General features: G+C 46.1%; 2 protein-coding genes across 9 annotated transcripts in view; one reads left to right on the top strand and one right to left on the bottom strand.

The window, feature by feature from the left end:
- The window catches only part of SEPTIN2 (septin 2), a 35,315-nt gene extending 27,893 nt beyond the window's left edge, over nucleotides 1–7,422 (bottom strand). The window contains exon 1 of one of the 6 annotated variants that reach the window (XM_043578426.1): nucleotides 7,309–7,422. Coding sequence is in view for 3 of the 6 variants with exons in the window: in XM_043578422.1 (XP_043434357.1) it covers nucleotides 6,549–6,893 (345 nt within the window). In the remaining 3 variants the exon portion in view is untranslated. Of the gene's footprint in view, nucleotides 1–6,289; nucleotides 6,379–6,548; nucleotides 7,124–7,308 lie in introns of those variants that run through there. The other 5 variants (XM_043578424.1, XM_043578423.1, XM_043578427.1 and 2 more) reach the window with 5 other exon arrangements.
- Nucleotides 7,243–22,151, top strand: part of LOC122482005 (high density lipoprotein binding protein) — a 73,325-nt gene continuing 58,416 nt past the window's right edge. The window contains exon 1 of one of the 3 annotated variants that reach the window (XM_043578419.1): nucleotides 7,243–7,348. The gene's annotated coding sequence lies outside the window, so the exon portion shown is untranslated. Of the gene's footprint in view, nucleotides 7,349–7,684; nucleotides 8,227–22,151 lie in introns of those variants that run through there. The other 2 variants (XM_043578418.1, XM_043578421.1) reach the window with 2 other exon arrangements.

Below are 22,151 nucleotides of genomic sequence, written 5' to 3'. Positions count from 1 at the left end.
AGTTAAAGTAAACTTAAAGGAAAGTAGGAATGTTAGGAAGAACAAAAGCAGGAAGTGAATTCTGAAGAACCTTCTGGCAAGGAAACGAATATAGTGCATCCTGGAAAAGCTTGGAGAACAGAGTCCCTGAGTGTGAGGACCCCAGGAGTAAGATGATAAGTGACCCCAACTCCCTGTCTCCGAGAAGAGCTCCACAGGCAAGCTGCAGGAAGAGGAAGGCAATAACGTGAACCAAAAAAAACAGTAACGCTACGATAAAGACGCAAGTCTACTACTTAAAACATGATTTTCAAACTCAGACTTTGGTAAGTCAACTGAACAAACGGTCACAGCTGCGATTCACCTTGGAAGATCAAATATTAGAAAACTTAATGCAAGGGCAAAAACACAGAGAAGGAAATCATGATTTAAAAGATAGTCTTGGAGAAACAATCTAGGCAATCTACCTTGTTTTTATTTTAACCTTTTTTTTTTTTTAAAGCTTATTTATGTATCTTGAGAGAGACAGAAAGCGTGAGCAGGGGAGGGACAGAGAGAAAGAGGGAGAGAATCCCAAGCAGGCTCCCCTATGTCATTGCAGAGCCTGATGTGGGGCCTGAACCCATGAACCGTGACATCATGACCTGAGCCGAAGTGGGATGCTTAACTGACTGAGCCACCCACGTGCCCCGTTGGCAATCAATAAGAGTTCTTGTCAGTAAAAAAGGAATAGAGGGAGAAAAAGAATAACAATAGAATATTTTCCTGAGAAGAACAAAGAGCAGGGTCCATACATTAACAAACTATCTGGAATGCATTAAGGTGTCCTGAATGGAAAGGGACATCCTAGGAAAATTGTATTAATAATATAGAATTAGTATGAAACTACTTAAGAGTTGAGGGCAAGAGTGAGAACACAGAAGTAAAACATTCCAAAGGGGAAGTGAGGGGTCAGATGGAATACAGATGGTCCCAGCAGAAGAAGGAGCTTTAGTCTTTTTTTCAAATATAGAAATTAAGTGACTATAAAAGAAAAAGTAACCATTAAAGAAAAATTATAGTGGAACTTCCAAATTAAGAGAAAAATATGGAATAGCAACTTGATCAAGCTAGCAAAATTGTGGAAAAAGAAAAAGTAATAAAATCAATCATTAAGTGGAAGAACATTCTTAAAGTAGCAAAAATGCTGAAAACAAAGGGACAGGCTGAAACATACCAGCCTAGCCAAACACAGAGAGCAGGACAGACATTACTGGTATTAACCCCGGGTGAGATTTAAGATTAAAATGTAATCATGATCATAAAAGGATGGAGAAAATACAACATTCCTAAACTTGCACGTGCAAATCATTACAACAGATAAACACACAAGGAAAGCCTAAGAAAAATACCAGGTGACTTGGTAAAAATAAAAGACAAGTGGGAGACTTTAATAGCGCCCCTCAGAATGGTACAGATTCAGTAAACATAGTATGAGCAAGGGCAGAGGATTGAGTAATACAGCCAATAAATTAGAATTGATATACAGAATCTTGAGGTAATAGAAGAAAAGCAGTGAAAAAAAAAATTTAAAAATTATCATGTTACTATAGAGAAAATTTAAACTTTAAAAAATATTTTTACAATTTATGTTCTCAACTTCTGACCTGCTAAAACTAGGGGAAAAAAGATAAAATACAACTCCCAATTACTTGGGACAATCCTGGATAACCCTTGGATCAATGAGGGTAACAAAAGCAAAACCACAAGCTATCCAGAAAGCAATGGGAAGACAAAAGCAAGATCTATGGGACACAGTAAAAGCTCTACCGGTTCAAGTGAGAATTTGGGTTTCAGATATTTTCATTAAAGAACACTGAAAATAAATTCAATTCTCACAATATGAAGAAACGAATGAAATAACTCAATAGAAGATAAACAGATCCAAAAGCTAGTTCTTTGAAATAAATTCCCCACAAGTCAAAATTAAGGAAAAAAGAAAAGCAAATATGGAAAAACAGCTATAATCACAGACTCAGGAGACATGTATCAAGATGGTCACAAATCTGGGGCGCCTGGGTGGCTCAGTTGGTTGAGTGTCCAACTTCAGGTCATGATCCAGCACTTCGTGGGTTCAGGTCCCGCGTCAGGTTCTGTGCTGACAGCTCAGAGCCTGGAGCCTGCTTCAGATTCTGTGTCTCCCTCTGTGTGCCCCTCTCCCACTCTCTCTCTGTTTCCCAAAAATAAATAAATAAATAAATAATAATAATAATTTTAAAAAAAGATGGTCACAAATCTGAAAACCCGAAAGAAATGGATGATTTCCTAGACACTATAAATTACCAAAATGCAACCAAGAACTGGAAAATCTGACTAATAGTATTGAATAGCTGAATAAAACATACCAATGAAAACCGGGGGGGGGGGGGGGGGGGGGTAGGGGGAGCGCATCCCCTGGGCAGCTCAGTCCGTTAAGCGACTGGGTCTCTTTTTTTCCTCACAAATTTTACTATGCTAGGGAGCCTGGGTGGTGGTTAAGCATCTGACTCTTGATCTCAGCTCAGGTCATGGTCTCCTAGTTTGTGGGATGGAGCCTGCCTCTGGCTCTGTGCCAGCAATGGAGTCAGATTGAGATTCTCTCTTTGCATCTCCCCTGCTTACACGCTCTCTCCTCTCTTAAAATAAATAAACATTAAAAGAAAAAAAAGGAGGCGGGGGTGGGACCAAAACCAGACAGAATTAGAGCTGAGTTCTATCCGACACCCATGTCACTTAAGCCACTACAGAAACAGGGACAGCACTCCCAATTTATTTTATGAGGACACTACAACTTCAACCACAAACCCAGAGAGATACCTAAGAAAGCAAGCTGGCTAGACAGTGGTATGTCAATCTCACTCATGAATATAAATGCAAACATTCTCAATGAAATATTTGCTAGCAATTAGGTTCCAGAAATATACCCAAAGCATCTACCTACATAAAGCTGTTACAACAAACTAAAGGAGATAATCACATATGAATAGATGCTGAAAAGTCATATGATAAAATTCAGCAACAAACTCTAATAAAAACTCTAAGGGAAACTGCTTAAATATAATCCAGGGTGTTTCCAAACATTAATGTCAAATATTATTCTCTCAACAACAGAATACTAAATCTATTTAAATTACAATCACTAATTAGGCAGGGATGTCCATTACCACCATAATTGTTTTAAAATACTTACTAGAAATTCCAAACTTACACAACGGAACAAAATCCCCATGTACCACCCATCATCCAGCTTCAGCAATGATCAATTCAATGTTTCAAATATCCCCTCTGCCACTGTCATCATCCTTGATTATGAATCCCTTATTTCTAACAATAAGGACTTTTTAAAATGACAAATATTATTAAGGAAAACGAACAAATTTTGAATATAATATCCAATCAGCACTCCTATTTCTGATTGTCTCAGTTTCTGGTTGTTCCTTTAAGATCCAAGTTAAGATCTTCATATTGCAATCTCACCACGGTTACTGAATACTACTACACTTTGACAAGTTTAGTGAGAATTCAGTGAAACAACAAAATGAGAAAACAACCTTTTTCACTGCTAAGACTACACAGAAAACATAGATGGTCCAGAAATTCTAAAATAACAATTTAGTAAGGTAGCTAGATATAAGGCAAATATAAAATAAATAATCTCTCTCCATTCTAGTTATGAAGATAAAGAAATGGAAACAGGGGAGAAATGCCATTTACAACAGAATTAAAACAAAAAGCAACCAAACGCGTAAGAACAAACTTAGAAAAAAGAAAACAGACCCTATGTGAATCAAATCATTTCTATTTCTCCCAAATTAGTATATAAATGTGGTCCAACCCCAAGTGGAATTCTAATGTGGCTTTTTCGCTAAAGGACTGGATAAAATGAGCTTCAGTTCACATAAAAGAATAAGTGCCCGAGGGTGGAAAAGAGTGAGCACTTGCCTTATAGGCTATCACATGTATCTTACTTCAAACCAACCCAGTAGCACAAACGACTATCACGGAGGTCTCCCCTGATCTCCCACAGACCCGCTTCACCTCACTGAAGCCTGGGTTCTCAACAACTTCATTCAGCAAGCACCCTGAAGATGCTGTACCTCGAGCCCACCTGTGTTTACCTTACCTTGCTACCCGGTGGAGCAGGACTGAGGATGTCCCATAGGAGAAAAGGGGGACTTTCACTGCTCCTATCGGTTTCCTGGTATGTAAGAGCTACATGGATGCACAAGTTTGGGAAACGGAGAATACCATTATTGGAACAGGCTGTGAATTCTTTAATTTATCAAGTTTTTCTTGTCATATCCTATTTCTTCCATATTGTTTTTTTTCTCCCTGAAATATAATTTGAATCCACTGTGATCTTCTAACAATACAGGTTAGAACTAACTAATGTAAAATGAAAGTTGAAAGAGGAATGTTGAACTTTTTAAATTTTTTTTTCAACGTTTATTTATTTTTGGGACAGAGAGAGACAGAGCATGAACGGGGGAGGGGCAGAGAGAGAGGGAGACACAGAATCAGAAACAGGCTCCAGGCTCTGAGCCATTAGCCCAGAGCCTGATGCGGGGCTCAAACCCATGGACCGCGAGATCGTGATCTGGCTGAAGTCGGACGCTTAACCAACTGCGCCACCCAGGCGCCCGGAGGAATGTTGAACTTTTGAAGAACCAGAACACGGGATGCCAACCACTGTGATTAATTTAAACACTGAGTGCAGGCCATTGGCTCTCCTAAACTCAATGTGGTCAAATGAAAATTTTATTCTTTCAGGTTGTGCTCATTCTAGAGGCTAACAATTGTTTAATAAACATTTTTGTTGTTGTTGTTGAACATGGCTTCCACAGAACAATACTCCCATCCCAATTCACATAGAACAAATCAACTTTTCCAAAACAAAAGATGAAAAACAGACGGATAAAAATGGATTCTTGGCAATAAACGTACATTTTTTTTTTGCTAGTGGTATTTGTACTAGTGGACTGTCCATAACTGCCAACCACAGACATGTTATTCTTATATTTGCATACATTACCCCAATCCACAAAATGACCCTGCAGTATAGGACTCCAAATATCCATAATCTCGTATCCAGAACTCTTGGAATGTTCGGCATTCAGATTCTTTGGATTGGAGGAAGGTACTTGTATAGTATACAACACAACATCCTCAACGGCCTCTAGGGCAGCACATTCCACAGTCAAACGTATTTTCTATAGTGGCATATATGACCGTTAGCATAAAGTGGTACAAACACAGAATATAAAATGGCTTCAACCCAATTGCACTGCCAAATGAGTTATGACGTTCCCATCTCTGTGGGGGAAAACATTAAAAAAATTTTTTAAAGCATTTTCTGCTTTTGAAATTTAAAAAGACCCGAATCACACTTAGGAATGACAACAGAGGGTGGTCCTTCCTTCCCTCGCCATTTCCCTGGGTCACCCCGCTAGCTCAAAAGCAGTCAGAATGCAAATACGATCTGATCGAGAAGCCCTTGTTCTTTACACTGGGCTTCTGTGTCAGGCGAGAGATCAAAGTGGAAAACAGGAAAAAACATCAGGATCACCTTCACAGCCGTATGTTGCCAGGACGTGACGGAGCAGCGCACATTGTGAGTCAGGGTACTGGCTGGTACAAAGAAAGTCCGAGTGGGAGCTACCAAAACCGAAAACAATGGGACCTCAAATTACAAGCCCTGGGAAGCAGCTTTCGTGACCCCTACGCTATCACGTATCACTAAGATGGCAAGACTATTTTAGAACATTAGACTTCTTTTGAGATATTACGATTTGAGTCGTTCAAGAAACACTTGAGAACTTCCTATGTGCTGGTCATCGTGCTAGACAACGGGTGAGGGTGACAAGACTCACACATCTCCTGCCCCTCAAAAGACCAACAATCCGGTAGAAAGCTACCACAGAGAGTAAAGGCTGACACCAGGCGCAAACCTAACCCAGCCAGAGGAAATCGACTCTGGGCCGAATCTCTAACAACAGAGCAGAAGGTGGGGAGGTAACCGGGTTTCAAGCAAAAAGAAGGGTTTGGGCCAAGAACAAAGGTGACAAAGACCCAACAGTTTGAACGGAAAGTTCAAGGCGCTGGGTCAGGCGTCTGTGGAAGGGGGAGGACAGAGAAGGTGGGGCTGGTGCTGATAAAAATGAGTCCAGAAAGGTAGAAAGGTGGCCGGCTCTTGTGAGTCCTGCGGCCATCCCAGCTGAGCTTTTACTGAGAGCAACGGCAGCCACAGGTCGCCGCATCTCAGGCTTTCACGGGAATGGCGGCCCCTCCCCACCTCCATCCTTCCGGATTTGGCTGTGCACAGGGCCGGGACCTCCTCCTCCTCGCCCCAGCTCTAATCGGCGGCCAGGAAGAGCCTGGAAACTTAACAAGACAACGAGGACTTGTTGAGGCTTACTCTCGGCTAGAGGACGGCGGGGTGGACAACGGGAGAGCCGCACGACAAAACCCGCCCCGCAGGCGGCAGCCCGGACTTTCCCTCCCCAACCACGACCGCCAGCGCCCCAGGCCCATTATCAGCGTGGTCCACGTACTCTGCACAGGATGCGCAAGGGGTCGCTCGGGTTCTTCCGGACACCTCCCGCCGCGAGGGCCCGAGGAGGGCCAGGGAGGGCCGGGGACCCCGGGGCGGGCAGGGTGGGGGAGGGCCGGGGACCCCGGGTGGGCGGGGTGGGGGAGGGCCCGGGATCCCGAGGAGTAGGAGAACCGGGGAAGGTGAGGAAGGGGCGGGGAGGGCTCGCGGAAAGTCCGGGAGCGTCGAGGAGGGTCAGGCACACCGATCCTGCCGCCCCTCCCCCACACCCAAAAAGCCGCCCCGCCCGAGCGCCCCCGGAGCCGGTCGACCGCCGCCCCGAGCGGACCCCCCACCGCTTCTGCATCGGCCCACAGCTCACGCCCCTGGGACCGCGGAACCCACGGCAAGACACTCACCGCGGAGAAGCCAAAGAACAGCAGTAACCGACCGCGCCGCGGACCCGCCCAGTGCCCGACGTCCGCCCGCGCCCCGCCCTTCCCCGCCCCGTGCGCGGATGGCGTCATCACGCCGACCCGCTCCCTGCTCCCTTGTCAACGCTGTCCTCGCCCTGGCGCGACCTGGCCTCCCTCCCCACCCCCACTCGCCGGCTTCCGAGTGCGCAGGCGCAGGCCCATCCGCGTTTTCCGCCTCTGCGCAGGCGCCGTGCCCCTCCCTCGGCGGTTGGCCATATAGAGGCTGGGGGTGGGGGGGGAGGTCAAGCGTAGCCTCTTCTCCTTTACCAAGATGGCGGCTTGTCCCTGTTTCGCCACAGTTCCTACCTTATGAGCTTGGTTTCCTTACGCTGATAAAGTGGAAGAGGTAATGTGAGTCTTTGCCTTGTGAGTACCTAGAGTGGGGTGAAGGGCATCTCTTTACAAGGAGCTGAGTGGCTGCTGAGGAGAAGAGAGGCGGACGGGGATAGGGCAGGTCACAGTAAGACTGCGGAGCGACCACGGGGCGGGAGCCTTCGCCTCTGGCCCTCTCCTCCGGGAAGATGGCGGCAGCACCGAGCTGGGAGCACCAGAGCGGGACAGCGGAGGATACTGAGAGCGGCCGAGTGGGGCTGGTCTAGCCCCGGGCCGCCGTCGTCTCGGTGGTGCCGGGGCCTCGCCTCCATTGGCTGCTGCGGGTCACGTGGGCCGGCGGGCCTGTGCGCGGACCATCGAGTTGGGCGCCCGTCCCCGGGGACGTGGCCTTCGTGCGCCCGTGCTGGGGCCTGCGCCCGGGGGGAGGGAGGGGCGGGCACGGCCCCTCGCGGTCTACTTGTCTGGTCGCGAGGTGAGACCTGGGGCGCGTCCCCAAGCCCACTGCGGCCACGCGGCTCGGGGACGGGAGGGCGACCCGCCCGGCCCGGGCCGCGTCGGCCCGGGTGTCCTTTCTCCCCGTCGGCGGCCTGCAGGCCCACAGCTGTCGGACCCAAGTGCCTTCGCACAGGGCGCCTATCTTCAAGACCCCGACCGAACGCAAGCTCAGTTGCTGACACTCTGATGGGCTACGGCACAGTGTTGGGGACGCTGGGGGATACCGACAGGGCATGTTAGGCACTTGCTAAGTGTTTTCTACCATCGACTCGGAAAATGAGAGAGTCAGACTTTGTAGGAGGGTTTGCACGCCGTGTGCATCCAAAGAGAAAACCTCCCCGTGTATTGTTTACAAAACAATATTTATGATCAGATGAAACTGCTGCGGGGATGTAGGTGAGTGGAATCTCCAGGAACAGGGTGACTTGTCCTTCAGTTTTGACTTTGGTTTCACGGCCCTGTTGACTTTTTTTTTTTTTTAAGTTTACTTATTTTTGACAGAGACGGAGTGCGAGCATGAGCTGGGGAGGGCCAGAGTGAGAGAGGGAGACACAGAATCTGAAGCAGGCTCCAGGTTCCGAGCTGTTAGCACTCAGAGCCTGACGCGGGGCTTGAACTCACGAACCGTGAGATCATGAGTTGGGCCGAAGTTGGACGCTTAACCGACTGAGCCACCCAGGTGCCCCTTTGAGGTCCTGTTACGACAGGGCACGTCACAAGTAGGATTTTTGTCTGAAGCAGCTGGTAGTGCTGTCCTACAGAATAACTGTAGCGTTCATGGATGGAGCCAAACCTGGGGTATTGAAACATTGAATGAAACCTCGTCTTCAAGTTTAACGATTTTGATACAAATAAGCACCCCCAAGCTAACCTTGTTAAGTACGTTTAATATCAAGGTACTTGGAAGCGGTGTTTTAAAATAGTTGAAAAGATATTTGGTTAAAAAAGCCTTCCATCGCTTGAACTCCCAGTTCTCTGGGTCTGAAACATCAACCATCAGCCTATCATGAGACTTTTAGGCTAGGGAAAAATGGAGCACACCCCTTCAAGTCTTGAGGGACAACATTCAAAAGCCAGATAAATAATTTACAGCGAGGATTAAACTTCCTTTCCTACGCTAACTTCCATTAGAAATTCTGTGTGCCAAGCACTGTTGATGGGCTTACCTGATTTTCTCTAATCAGGTTAGCCTCACTTGGAGAAATGTACAGTGAGTTTAAGGAGAGCGCTCCTAAGGTGCCATCAGCCCACGTTCCTGGGCACCTCTGGGGCCAACCCCAGCTGGATCTCTGCACAGGGCCCTTTCTCGTTGGCCAAGCTCCGCCTCTCGGCAGCCTGATGGGAGAACTTGGGTCATCGAGTTTTATGTGTTTCTTTTCCTTTGTTTTTCTTGTTTAGGGCTACTGGTTCGGCCTCATGACTTCACTTCTTCAGCACTTCAATTCAAAAGCGTTTATTGGGAATTGTGTGCCAGATACTTTTAAGCGTTCTAGGGTCATAAAGATAAAGAGGATATAGACTTTTTTTTTCTTTTCCTTAAGCAGCTTATGGTCTAGTATGGGGGATTCACTTGTAAAGTAACTAGGTTACAGAGTTTTAAGTGCAGTAGTAGAAATACATACAAGATACAGAGATGCGAAGGAGGAGGCGGTAGTTACTGTTGGAAACTTTTTGCAAAGAATGTCGTTCTTGAGCTGGGTTTAGGGGATGAGAGTTTTTCCAAGATGAGGTGTTCTAAATAGGAAGACTAGCTTATGCCAAGGGGATGCGTGACAGCCATAGCTGGTGGCACAAATGGGCAAGAGGTTGAGAATTTGGCATGCTGCTAATAACATCTCAAGTGGTAGAGGGCTTGCCCGAGGTCCTGTTGTAAAGGACTTTATGCCCTTCAGTCAGCCCAATCTAGGGCACTGTAACTTGGACAGGATTTCAAGTGATTACATTGTCCACCTGGATGATTTATATGAGCTTTAGTGACAAGTGGATGAGATAGGTTCTCCATTAATGCTTCCCATCTGAAACTTGTTTATTTACCGAAAGGGTTTGAGCAGAGAACACATTTTTTGAAGTACCAAGTGGTACTTACATTTGATAAGGCCCATTCAGCATACATCCATCTCACAGGGCTAGACTCATCCCTTTCCTATTAAAAAATAACCAAGCTCCTGGAAGAAACACAGCACACAGCTGAGTTCTCAGTTGCCACATTACGGTAGCAAGAAGTCCGGCATGCATATTGGAAAAGTTTTTGGCCAAGTGGAAAAACAGCCAGAAAGCATCAGTGAGTCAAAATGCTTTTTCCCTTAAGTTATGAAAACACCACAACATTTCACATTTGAAAACCAAAAAAACCAAACTCTTTTCATTGGTATGACATTTTAAAAATTGATGACACAAGTTAGTTTGGGCTAAAGTAAGTTTGTTTTTTGTGTGTTTTTGTTGTTGGTTTATAGTGCTAAAATCAGAGACATTTTAGAAGCAATGGCCCTAGTAGGCTGTTCTGCCAGGCATACTAAAGTTCCTCGAATACTGCCAGAGATGAGCCAGACGTGTTGTTCCAGACATGTCTGGGCATCATGTTGTGTTAGTCATTTTGATGCTTGCCATTAATTTGGTAACAATACATTGTGTGTACTCCGCCTTGATACTTTTTATTGGCATTCATGAATTTTAAAGTTAAAAATGAATTTTATTTCAATCAAGGTTATACCTTCAAGTAGTTTCAAGAAGGAGAAATAGGGCCCCTGGGTGGCTCAGTTGGTTGAGTGTCTGACTTCAGCCCAGGTCATCATCCCGCAGTTGGTGAGTTCAAGCCCCACATTGGGCTCGCTGCTGTCAGCCTGTCAGCACAGAGCCTCCTTTGGATCCTCTGTCCCCCATCTCTGCCCCTCCCCTGCTCTCCCCAAAGTAAATAAGTGTTAAGAAAAAAAAAAAAAAAGGAGAAATAAACGTAGAAAGGCTTGTACGAAGACACTATGAATCTCCTTCCCCAGTCGTGTCTCCTCTCCTGCAGAGCATACACATCCATCTCTTGGTGGGTTTCTTTGGTCTTTGCCTCTGACTCTAAACAGCACGTGTTCGCCTGCTCAATTATTGCTCTTTTCTCTCCTGTTGCACACCTTGTCTCCTTACTTGACTCAATGGATATGAAGTTTCTAGCTTTCTTTCACTGCTCTGCCTTCTCTGTGTAAATACACGGCTGCCTAAAGCACATGCACCGTTAGTTTGGTTAGTCCAGTATTAAGTGTTTTGAGTTTTTACTCCATAGTGCCATTCACAGCTAGGCAACTGGTGTGATGGGATTGCTTTTCCTTTCCTGGATCAGGTTTTGTTTTCCCTGAAGTTCTTGTGAGTCTTGTTTTTTGTGTGTTTAGTTTTCTGTATGTTATTAAAATTTAACCCCAAATTCAACAGTTGTCTAAATTTCTTTCAAGAAGTGGAGTCTTTTTGGGGGCTCCTGGGTGGCTCAGTTAGTTAAGTGGCCGACTTTAGCTCAGGTCATCATCTCATGGTTCACAAGTTCAAGCCCCACCTCGGGCTCTGTGCTGACAGCTCAGAGCCTGGAGCCTGCTTTGCTTTGCATTCTGTGTCTCCCTCTCTCTCTCTCTCTGCCCCTCCCCCGCTCAAGCTCTGTCTCAAAAATAAATAAATGTTAAAAAATTTTAAAAAAAGAGAAAGAATGGAGTCTTTTTTAATCTGGTGAAATTCAATATATCATTAATCTCCTTTTGAATAAATCTCCCCCAGGCTCCCATCTGCTGGGATCTTCCTGAAGATCTCACCACCCACTTGCGTTGGGTCCTTGGTTTCCTGGAACCCATGTCTCCATCTCTCTTGACTTACTACTCTCTCATTTTGATGAAGCACTTCCTCAAGAAGTTGTCTGGGAACAGACGCATGAGAGAGAATGTTTTGAGAACACGTGTGTTTGAAAAGTGCTTTACTTCTTCCCATGTATCTGAGTGAGAGTTGGACACCATTTTGCTCCATCTTCTAACTTCCAGGGTTATTACTGAAGGCTTCAGCCATTCTGATTCCTCGGTCTTCATGTGTGGCTATTTCTTCTCTGAAGCTTAGTGGATTTTCTCTCTGAAGTTCAAAACACCCAGTGCAGCAATGTCCCTTGGAGTCAGTTTTCATCTAATGTCTTGCCTTACTTTAGGTTCCTTTATTTGGAAACTCCTGTTCTTTAACTCTGGGCATTTTTCTTGATTTATTGCTTTGATTTGTTCCCATTCACTTTCTCTCTGTAGAATTAGACTTTCGTACCTTCTGGACTGACACTCTGGTTTTGCTCAGGTTGTCCACCTTCTTTCTGGAATATATTCTCAGCTTTATTCTGAACGTGCTGTTGAGTTCTCACTTTATTTCTCTAGGAACGTTCTCTTACTCGCTGTGTCTTCTGACACCCTGGTTTTGTTTCATAGCTGTTGTACCTCCCCTTATCTCTCTGAGGACATTTCTGAGTTAAGGTTTTCTTTTGCCGAAGTCACAGTTTACTTCAGGCTGCTTTTTGTTTGAGGTTTTGGTTTTGGTATCAAAGCCTTTCCGTGGTATCTGGTGATATTTTCCCTGTGCTCATGTGGCAGTAGGTGGGGTTTGCCAGCTGTGGCATTCACTGCAGAGGCACTGGCTGGGCCATTTCCTTGCAGCACTCTTTCAGCTTCCTTCTGTCTCTCCAGATTTTCCACAAAAATACCTTCCTGCCTCTCGCCTGTGTCCAGGGGGCCAAGTTTGGGAGAAGACTACAATCTTTGCAGTAACTACAGATGAACTTAACTTCTGTGTCTTCAGAATGGTGCCTCACCTGCCATTGTAACGGGTAGCCCCATTCCAAAGATTCTAGTTCCCTTTCCAGGGGAAAATCGCAGCCTTTAACCAGGGTGTGAAAGGCAAAAAAAAAAAAAAAAAAAAAAAAAGCCCTTTTTAAATAGTATTTTCTGATCATTTTTCTTCCTGGGTGTCCATCAGCAATGTTACTTTTAGCTTACAACATGAATTTCACTTACATTTGTAATTCTTCTGTTCTTTACTACTCCTTTCCTTTGTCTTACATGTGTGCTGAAATGCCCTAGCAGAAAAGAAGAGGTGAAAAAGGTCAGTCTTCACAGTCAAGAAATTGAAATGGCCGGGAAGCAAAGAAAGATTTCAGTTTTGCTCATGTCAGAGAATTGACATTGAATGCATATTTCACCTAGAAGTTGGAAGAAGTAAACATGACCATTTTAGTTATCAAGTGTGAGGGGGGCATGTGTACTCAGGTGTTGTGGGGTATAAATACTTTAGCTCATTGGGAGGGTAATTTTGCCTCTATAATGACTATCCATGTACCCCCCTTCAATGATAGTCTTATTGAATTTGTGTGAATTTTTCCTGTGTGTAGAGTTGCTGGCTCTAGTGAGCAGAGAATATGTTTTCCAGCAGTGTTTGTAATCAGATACATACACAAAGCATGCAGTATCAGTAGAGAATTTTCTGTTTTCATTCAACGTGCAGTTATTAATAAATGGGAAATTTGCACGTAAAATTTGGAAAGACAGCCATGATGCATTTTAAATGGAATTAAGTGTAGCAAGTGGTAAAACAATGCGTATACTATGATCATATTTTTATTTAAATCATGTATTACATATCCAAGAAAAACCCTTAGATAAAACAATTTTGGAGATATTTCTTAGACAACAATCAGGAGAAATTGCCAGTTTTTATGTTGTCTTATTGTAGTTGTGTTTTACAATTTTTTTTTTAATGTTTATTTCATTTGAGAGTGAGAAAGAAAGCACGAGCAAGGGGGGGGGGGGGCAGAGAGAGTGTGAGAATCCCAAGTGGGTTCCACGCTCAGCACGGGGCCTGACATGGGGCCCAGTCCGTGACCACGAGATCATGACTTGAGCCAATGTCAAGAGTCGATTGCTTAACTGACAGAGCCACCCAGGTGCCCCCATGTTCTACAGTCTTTTTTTTTTTTTTTTTTTTTTTAATTTTTTTTTCCCAACGTTTATTTATTTTTGGGACAGAGAGAGACAGAGCTTGAACGGGGGAGGGGCAGAGAGAGAGGGAGACACAGAATCGGAAACAGGCTCCAGGCTCTGAGCCATCAGCCCAGAGCCCGACCCGGGGCTCGAACTCACGGACCGCGAGATCGTGACCTGGCTGAAGTCGGACGCTTAACCGACTGCGCCACCCAGGCGCCCCTCTACAGTCTTTTTATGATGAAAGTCCTTTTCCTTGGTAGACCAGCACTGCAGCAGGCTCACTATAGTGGTAATAAAACCAGTATTAATGTGGCCTTCTGGCCCCTGCCCATCCTATCCCAGGGTCTGTCATGGGTGTAGGAGCTCCTCAGGAGGCTGAGCTGCACCCTGAGACCCCACCTGCTATGGGAATAGCAGGCCTCATCTGGAGCAAGGAGAGTAGGGAGCCAGTATTTAGTTAGCAGGTACCGTTCGGCAATCTGTATGAATTTTTTTACAAATAAGTGTTTTCTGAAAACTCTTTCAGGTTTTCCTTTTATTTGTATGAATTGATATTTTTAGACATTGCTGAAGGTGGACCTTGTGAGACGTAACAGCAGTGCTTGTCCGTTAGTATAGGTTGTGAGGCCTTTGTTCTTTCTGCCAGACTGGACAGTGTTGAGACATTTGTAAAGTGAGGGAGGTGGTCCTCACCGGACTAGGAGTCAGGAGGCCTGGACTTCAGTTTGGAGCCCAGTCTTTTTTTTCTTTTTTTTTTGTTAAGTTTATTTTTCAAAAAATTTTAAAAATGTTTATATTTTCAAGAGAGAGAGAGCACAAGCTGGGGAAGGAGCAGAGAGAGAGGGGGGCACAGAACTTGAAGCAGGCTCCAGGCTCCGAGCTGTCAGCACAGAGCCTGATGCAGTGCTTGAACTCCCAAACCATGAGATCATGGCCTGAGCTGAAGTCGGACACTCAACCGACTGAGCCACCCAGCTGCCCCTAAGTTTATTTACTTATTTTGAGAGAGCAAGTAGGAGAGGGGCAGAGAGGGAGAGACAGAATCCCGAGCAGTTTCTGTGCTGCCAGCGCAGAGCCAGACGTAGGGCTTGAACTCGTGAAACTGAGATTATGACCTGAGCTGAAACCAAGAGTCTGGTGCTTAACCGCCTAACCACCTGAGCCACCCAGGTGCCCCTAGGGCCCAATCTTAATCACCCTTGTGACTCAGGGTGTTTCTTGACCTATAGGACTTTAGCTCCTTCTTTTTAAAGATAAGAAAGCTGAATCTGAGATTTTGTTGTTATTACCCTTCTGATAGCACAGAACACTTGATCAACTAACTCAGTTTGTCAGAAACTCAGTTTTCAAGTTTGGAAGGACGGCACTTGGAGCTGTTAGTCACTCACGTAGCACATTCTGTGATCCATTTCAAGGATGCACAAGTGATAGGAAAAGCTTTGCCTAGTAAAGCTTTTATTTGCTGATTCCTACGCAACAGGCCCCGTGCCCTTTATTTCCAGCAGTGGTTCAACCAGGTGATTTTGGCCCCCAGAGAACATCTGGCAGTGTCTGGAGACTTTTGGTTGTCGTGACTCGGGTGCTACTGGCATCTAGTGGTTAAAGGCCAGAGGTGCTAGGCATCCTACAGTGCCTAGGACAGCCCGTGACAAAGAATTGTCTGATGAGGTCAGCAGGGCTGAGGTTGAGAAGGCCTGCTTTGCAGGGTTAGTCCTTAGAAGGGTTCTGGGCTGTAGCTGTCATAGGCTCCATTTTCCAGTTAAGAGTGGAGGCTGCCTGGACGAAGCTCCTTGCACGAGTGGCTGGTTTAAGGCCGCGTTGCCCGTACTGTTGGAGCCCTCACATCACAGATCTCCAAGAGGGTGGTGGTAATAGACCGTCCTCACGGAGCCTATTGTGTGCGCTCTGGTGGAGCACTACATATGGGCTGACTCAATCCTCACAGTGGTACCACCATTGAGAGCAGCTCCTTTTTACAGGAATGGAGACAGGGCCCAATCAAGATCCGTAATTGTTCCATCCTTGTCTTTGACGCCAGTTTTAGAAGTTCGACACGTGTAAACATTCAGCCTTGACCTGTTTATCTGGTGTTTCCTTGCTGTCTCTAGGGCTCCTCCAAAGCTTGGGGTGGAGAAGGCAGTATCCTATCCACACACTCTTTTCTAGCCCAAGAGTGGGGCCGTCCAAGCCTTTGCAGCAAGATAGATGGTCTACTCTGAAATAAATACTAAAATTGTCTTGCACCCCTTAGACTTTTGAATCTCTTTCTTTGGTTCAATCATCAAAGATTAATTTTTCACCAAGTACGTATCCATCAGCAAGTTTCAGGTAAGGAAGTGGAGGGAAATGGAAGTTCCACTCCTAGAGTGCGCAGTCGTGCAGGGCCCATCTCTGCGGTAACCTGTAGACAGCTGCTGTCCGTCCATTGTGGCCGCTGTACGGGATCCGCTTTCTTCTCTGAACTCCTTCTGGTCTGGTGTTTCCGTCCTGTTACGGCAACCCAGCACCACCGGCTCCCTGACATCATCTGGTGGATGTGCAGGCCTCGTGGGGTAAGTCCTCTCTTGGTTGTACCTGCCCCATCCCTGTCTACATTATAGGATAAGCCATCGGTAGGCTTTTGCTTGTTTTGGATCCCTGTGACACAGCAGAGTGACGGGGTTGTGGCAGATGATCTGTGTGTGCTGTGAGGGAATGAATAGGCAGGACAGCGTTGATTACTAAAATGGGAATATGCTGAACACTTGTCTTTTGCTAACTTTTGGTGAATTACAGTGGGCTGCTGAATTCCAGAATAGCTTTCTAGACTCAGGGGTACGCTGGACAGAGCAATAAGCCAGTCTAAAGGCCAGGTCCCATCGTGTTGCTCTTGTGTTCTTCAAGCTGCTGTTGAATTTGTGGCCTCAGCCGACCGTGGAGTAACTTTTTCCTGAGGTTTGGATGTGCTTGGATTAACAAACTGTTGTGATCCAAGAGCATTCAGAGCATGTGCCTTCTCCGTGTAGCACACCGTTTAGGGGCCAGCTGCTGCTTGGCCTGGTGTTCTGGCATAAAGCTGTCTCCCTGTGCTCGTCTTCTAGACTGTGTCTTTATCAGCATTCATTTCTTTGTGTGAACCTTCTAGCATCTCACCTCGGGCATGTGGATGGCGCTGGGGACCACATTTATGAAGCAGAGCCGTAATTCTTGGCCTTGCTGTGTTGGGTGAGAGGGGACCCTGTGAACACTGCTCAGCTCTCTCCCCCCACTCAGGAGCAGGACACGCCATCAACCAGCAAGGTTGATGATGGCAGTGCTTAAAGCTTCTAGATACAGTGCAGGCTGGACCAGTGCTACTTTTGGTTTCTTTCTGGCGAGGGGAGATAACTTGAGCCTGGTGCATTTAGCAAGTATTGTCATTTGCCACACGCAGAAAGTGTTGTGGAAATGGTTTTGCCCTTCAAGGGAGGTTCTGCTGTGGGAACTTGCTGGTGGTATGGTGTGTCAGGCCTTTGGGCGTCACTGGCCCTGTGTGGCTGCAGTTCAGTAAATGGGGCTGGGAGGGAAGGCGCTGTGGGCCAGTGACTCCATCGAGGGGGCCGAGTTCCTCTAATCCCTGGTTCTGAGGCACCCTGCAAGCCTCTGGGTGCGTATGGTTCCTGGGAGAGGGGGAGCAGCCTGCGTGCAGGTGCCTTGATGGCAGCTACCTGCGTGGCAACCGTGCCCGGCCTCCCAGGAGGTTTGCATCTGGAGGCTCCAGAGAGAGCTGGCCTCCACAAACAGCCTTAGGGGAAGTGGCTAGGCTAGAGACGACACCCTGAAAGGACCAGACCTCTCGGAACAAGTAAAGGTAGGAAGGAAAAGGAACAACACCAGACGGAGAGAGCTAGAAGAAATCATTTCGGAAAGGGGGTCAGGTATTTGGCATTTTTTTTTGTTGCTGTTTTTGAGATCTGGTTGAGGTGAGTGACTTGCTGAGAAGTGTTCTCATTTCCCAGGGCCGACCCCTCAGTGTCAGATGTGCGGTTTCTGGTTCCTTAGTATCTAGGGTTGAAAACTTTTGGCCCTCTGTTTAACTTTCTTTAGTTTTATAATTAAAAAATAACATAAGAGGAAAAGCTAGCCCTGCGTGAACCTTTCCACCTTTCTGTTGTGCCGTTCTGACAGTTGTGAACCATGTTATTGATGGTGCCCATGACTTAGAGAAGGGGCTGGAGCGTGTCTGCTTGGGACTTGACGCTCACTTTTGTCTTTGTGTTCTTCCTGGTGGAGACAGTGTACTGACTCCTGGACGTCGGGCATCCGGTGAGGACAAGTGTGGGCTCCGGGCACTTGCCAGCTGTTGTGCACAAAATCACAAGTATGTGCTGCTCTACACTCTTGTGTGGCGTGCTTTCTGATTTTATTGCTACTTAGCTCATTTAGAACTACCTTTCAAATGGAATTGCTGAATTATGTGTGCTGTTTTGACTTTTTCTGGTAAATAGAATATTAGCTAGGTGGTCCTGAAGTACCAGCTTAAAGCAGTGTTTGTGAGATCAGTTTTAAGAATACAATTTTTTTCTTTTGAAACAAGGCTTCTATTTTGATACACTTGCTTATGCTCGGCGCTGACTCGCCAGCCCATGAGACCAAAGTTCTGTGTTGCCTTTGTCGCCCGCCAGTGAGCTCAGCAGTGCTGCCAGGCTGCCTGTGCGCGGGGCCCCTTGGCTCCCGGTGCTCAGCGCAGCAGCGTCTGGGACGTGCAGACAAGAGCCAGCTGCAGCCAGAGGGACCCGTCGTGCTCGGGGCTTTCGGGGCCCCTCCTTAGTTTATACAGGTGCTGAAGATGATCACCATGTCCCCTTGAGATCGGTAAGGGCGATTCTTTTCTGAAAGCTTGGGCGAACAGAGAGAAAAAGATGGTGTTGCTCCGGGAGAGTCAGCAGTCAATTTGTAGAAGCGTGGGTAGAAGCCTTTGATCCGTGAAAGACATGTGGCCTTTGCTAGGTCAGCCTCACCTTGTTCTGGGGTGGTTGGGGTTTCGGGTATGCTTCATGCTGGAGATGCTGCTGAGCCGGAGACTGTGTGTGTAAACCTCCAGCCTTTCCATTTCTTTCCAGTGCAGTCTTGTTGGTTTCAGGTTGTGCTGGTAGTTTTAGGACTAAATCCCCAAGGAGGAAATGCGTGTGAAGGATTCAGTGTGGTCTGTGGGTCTTTCCCTTCCATCTGAGGTCACTGGAGTTGACTTGTATAGTGATTGTCTGCTATCATTCGGGCATGTGGCTTTATTGAAGGCTGTAGCCTGGTTAGCCCTTATTTGGTAAGAATTTTATTTTTTATTTTTTTCATGTTTACTTATTTATTTTGAGAGAGTGAGCGAGAGAGAGAGCGCATGCGCCTGCGTGAGTGGGGTAGGGGTGGAGAGAGAGAATCCCAAGCAGGCTCTGCGCTGGCAGCGCAGAGCCCAGCGAACTCCCAAACCAACTCCCGAACCGTGAGATCGTGACCCAAGCCAAAATGAAGAGTCTGACGCTTAACCGACTGAGCCACCCAGGCGCCCCTAGACTACATCATTTTTTTTTTTAACCTTTATTTATTTTTGAGACAGAGAGAGACAGAGCATGAATGGGAGAGGGTCAGAGAGAGGGAGACACAGAACCTGAAACAGGCTCCAGGCTCTGAGCTGTCAGCACAGAGCCTGACGTGGGGCTCGAACTCACGGACTGTGAGATCATGACCTGAGCCGAAGTCGGACACTTAACCGACCAAGCCACCCAGGTGCCCCCCTATTTATTTATTTTTAAATTAAGAAGTAGTTCTAGGGGCACCTGACTGGCTCAGTCAAGCATCTGACTCCTGATTTCGGCTCAGGTCATGCTCTCAGGGTCGTGGGTTGGAGCCTGCTTGGGATTCTCTCCCTCTCTCTCTGCCTGTCCCCCACGAGGCCCCGTGAGTGCTCTCACAAAAAATAAAATTTAATTTAAAAAAGATATTTAAAAAGTGTGTTTAATTTTTTTTAACTATCTTACAGAGGAATTGTAAGACTGGTAGAAAACACTTTCTTAACCATTTGAGAGTAAATTGGGCACACGAATCCTCATCACCCTTGGATATTTTGGGGTGTTTCCCACAAATAAGATACTCTTCCTCCTTAACCACAATACAACCATCAAAATCAGGATGTTAACAAGAATGCTTTGCTACCTTCAGACCCATTCACATTTCACCAGAAGAATCCACTCAGAAGCACACAATAACATTTCATTGCTGGGTCTCTGTGGTCTTCAAACTGAAACATTTATGGGGCTCCTGGGTGGCTGTCAGTTAAGCGTCCGACTCTTGACTTTGGCTCAGGTCATGATCTCACGGTTTGTGGGATCAAGCCTGCGTCGGTCGGGGCTCTGTGCTGACAGTGTGGAGCCTGCTTGGGATTCTCTCCCACCTGCCCCTCCCCTGCTCGCACTCTCTCTCTCAAAGTAAATAAAACAAGCATAAAAAAAACAAAAACCAACAAACAGGACTATTTATTCCACCTTGCCTTGGCTTTCTTGGTCTCGTCCTTTAATGAGTACAGACACTTATTTTGTAGAATGTCCCTCAGTGTGTATTACATTTTGATTGGATTCAGGCTTTGTTATTTTGGCTGGAATAGCACAGAAGGAATTCTGGGTTTTCTCTGCATTCTGTCAGATGGCACACAGGTTCAGTTTGTCCCATTATCAGTGGTGCTCACTTTGATTGCTGATTAAGGTGGTGTCTGCCAGATTCTCCATTGTGGAGTCTGTGTCATTAGTAAGTACATGCTGGGAGCTGCTTACGAAGCTAAATATTCGTTCCTGTCAAATCTTCATTTTGGTCATGTGTCTGTATCGATATAGGCTAACCGTTGCCCATTTTACTTACATTATCAACCTTTATCCTTCCTTACGGTAATGTTCGTATTGACTGGAGAGTGCCCCCCTTAAAGCTGGCTCCTGTGTCCTTCTGAAGCTTCCCCCATATTTGTTTAGAAACTCTTACTTTTTGGTACAGCAAGACACTCTGGGCTCTTCACGTACCTTCCCTTCCCTTCCCTGGACCTGGAATCAGCCTTTTTCTTCAAAGACACCTCCTTTTATGGCAAGTGGTACTAAGAGAAGCAGAGTCTGGGCACCAGGTAGGTTGTTGTTGAAGTATTACTGGCCCAGGTCCTCTCGGTGGAGAGAGCCACAGAATGTGTGTGTGTGTGTGTGTGTGCGCGCGCGTGCGCACACACACACACACGTATACACAGGTACCCATATGCACACGTGTGTGTTTATGACACAGTCATGTCTACTTTTATCTCTCAATTGTAAAACATGAGTTTTTCTCTCTGTTGAAACACATGAGTTCATTCCAGTACTTCCAACTCCGATCAGATATGTTGGTGTTCATTCCAGTTTCTCCCTTTTAAATTGGTAGCTGTCTTTTCCAACGATGATACTCCTTGATTCCGGTATCCCTTAATGTATTTGCTTATTTGAGTAGTCAACCCTGTGTGTTAACCAATCTCCTGCACGGATGTCTTCTGCCCTCTTCACCTCACTCAGCCTCTGCAACGTTCCCACCCCATGGAAGTGGCCTGCCACTTCACCTGGGCTGTGAAAACACCAGTGATGTGGACACCCTCTTACAGGGAAGCCCATAGTCTATTTTTAAAAAATAAAGCCCTATATACTGTTTTTGCTCTCTCCAGGTCATTACCTGAACCGTCGTTTGATTGTTTGAGACCGTGCCTACTGTGGTTTGGACATGTCACCGTGTAGTTACCACTTGCTCATCTATGCGAACTTGTGTTCTTTCTAGTTCTTTGCCTTTGACGGAGCTTCTGTGAGTTTTCTTCTGTGTGTTACACCTATGCCTTCTGCGTTCTTCTGCAGGTGCTTCTGGAGAGTGGCTTCTTTGAAGTGTGATTGCTGAATTGGATTGTGTGTCTGTTACTTCATGATGTGTTTTTAAATTGCCTTCTGGTTTTACACATCCCCAATAGTCAAGTGGCCTGTTTTTCCTCACCATTTGAAAAATTGTACCACTTTTTTTTTTTTTTTTTAAGTAGGCTTCATGGCTAGTGTGGAGCCCAGCAGGGGGCTTGAACTCATGACCCTGAGATCAAGACCTGAGCTGAGGTCAAGAGTCAGATGCTCAACCGACTTAGCCACCAGGCGGCCCCCAAAATTGCACCACTTTTATTCATGTTTGTTGATCTCATAAAGGGCTGAGTGAAGATGAACGTCCATTCCTGTTTATGTGTGGTTTGTATTACTTTTCTATGAACTGTGTGATCACATCCTAGCTTGTTGAGATGTTTGCCAAACAGAGAACTCTTACTTGTATCCTAACTTCTCTAGTAGATGATCTGTGCTA

Source organism: Prionailurus bengalensis, chromosome C1 (assembly GCF_016509475.1).
Source record: "Prionailurus bengalensis isolate Pbe53 chromosome C1, Fcat_Pben_1.1_paternal_pri, whole genome shotgun sequence".
In the NCBI taxonomy this organism is placed as follows: Eukaryota; Metazoa; Chordata; class Mammalia; order Carnivora; family Felidae; genus Prionailurus; species Prionailurus bengalensis.
Note: the sequence above shows the minus strand (reverse complement) of the source record. Positions and strands in the feature narration are given on the sequence as shown.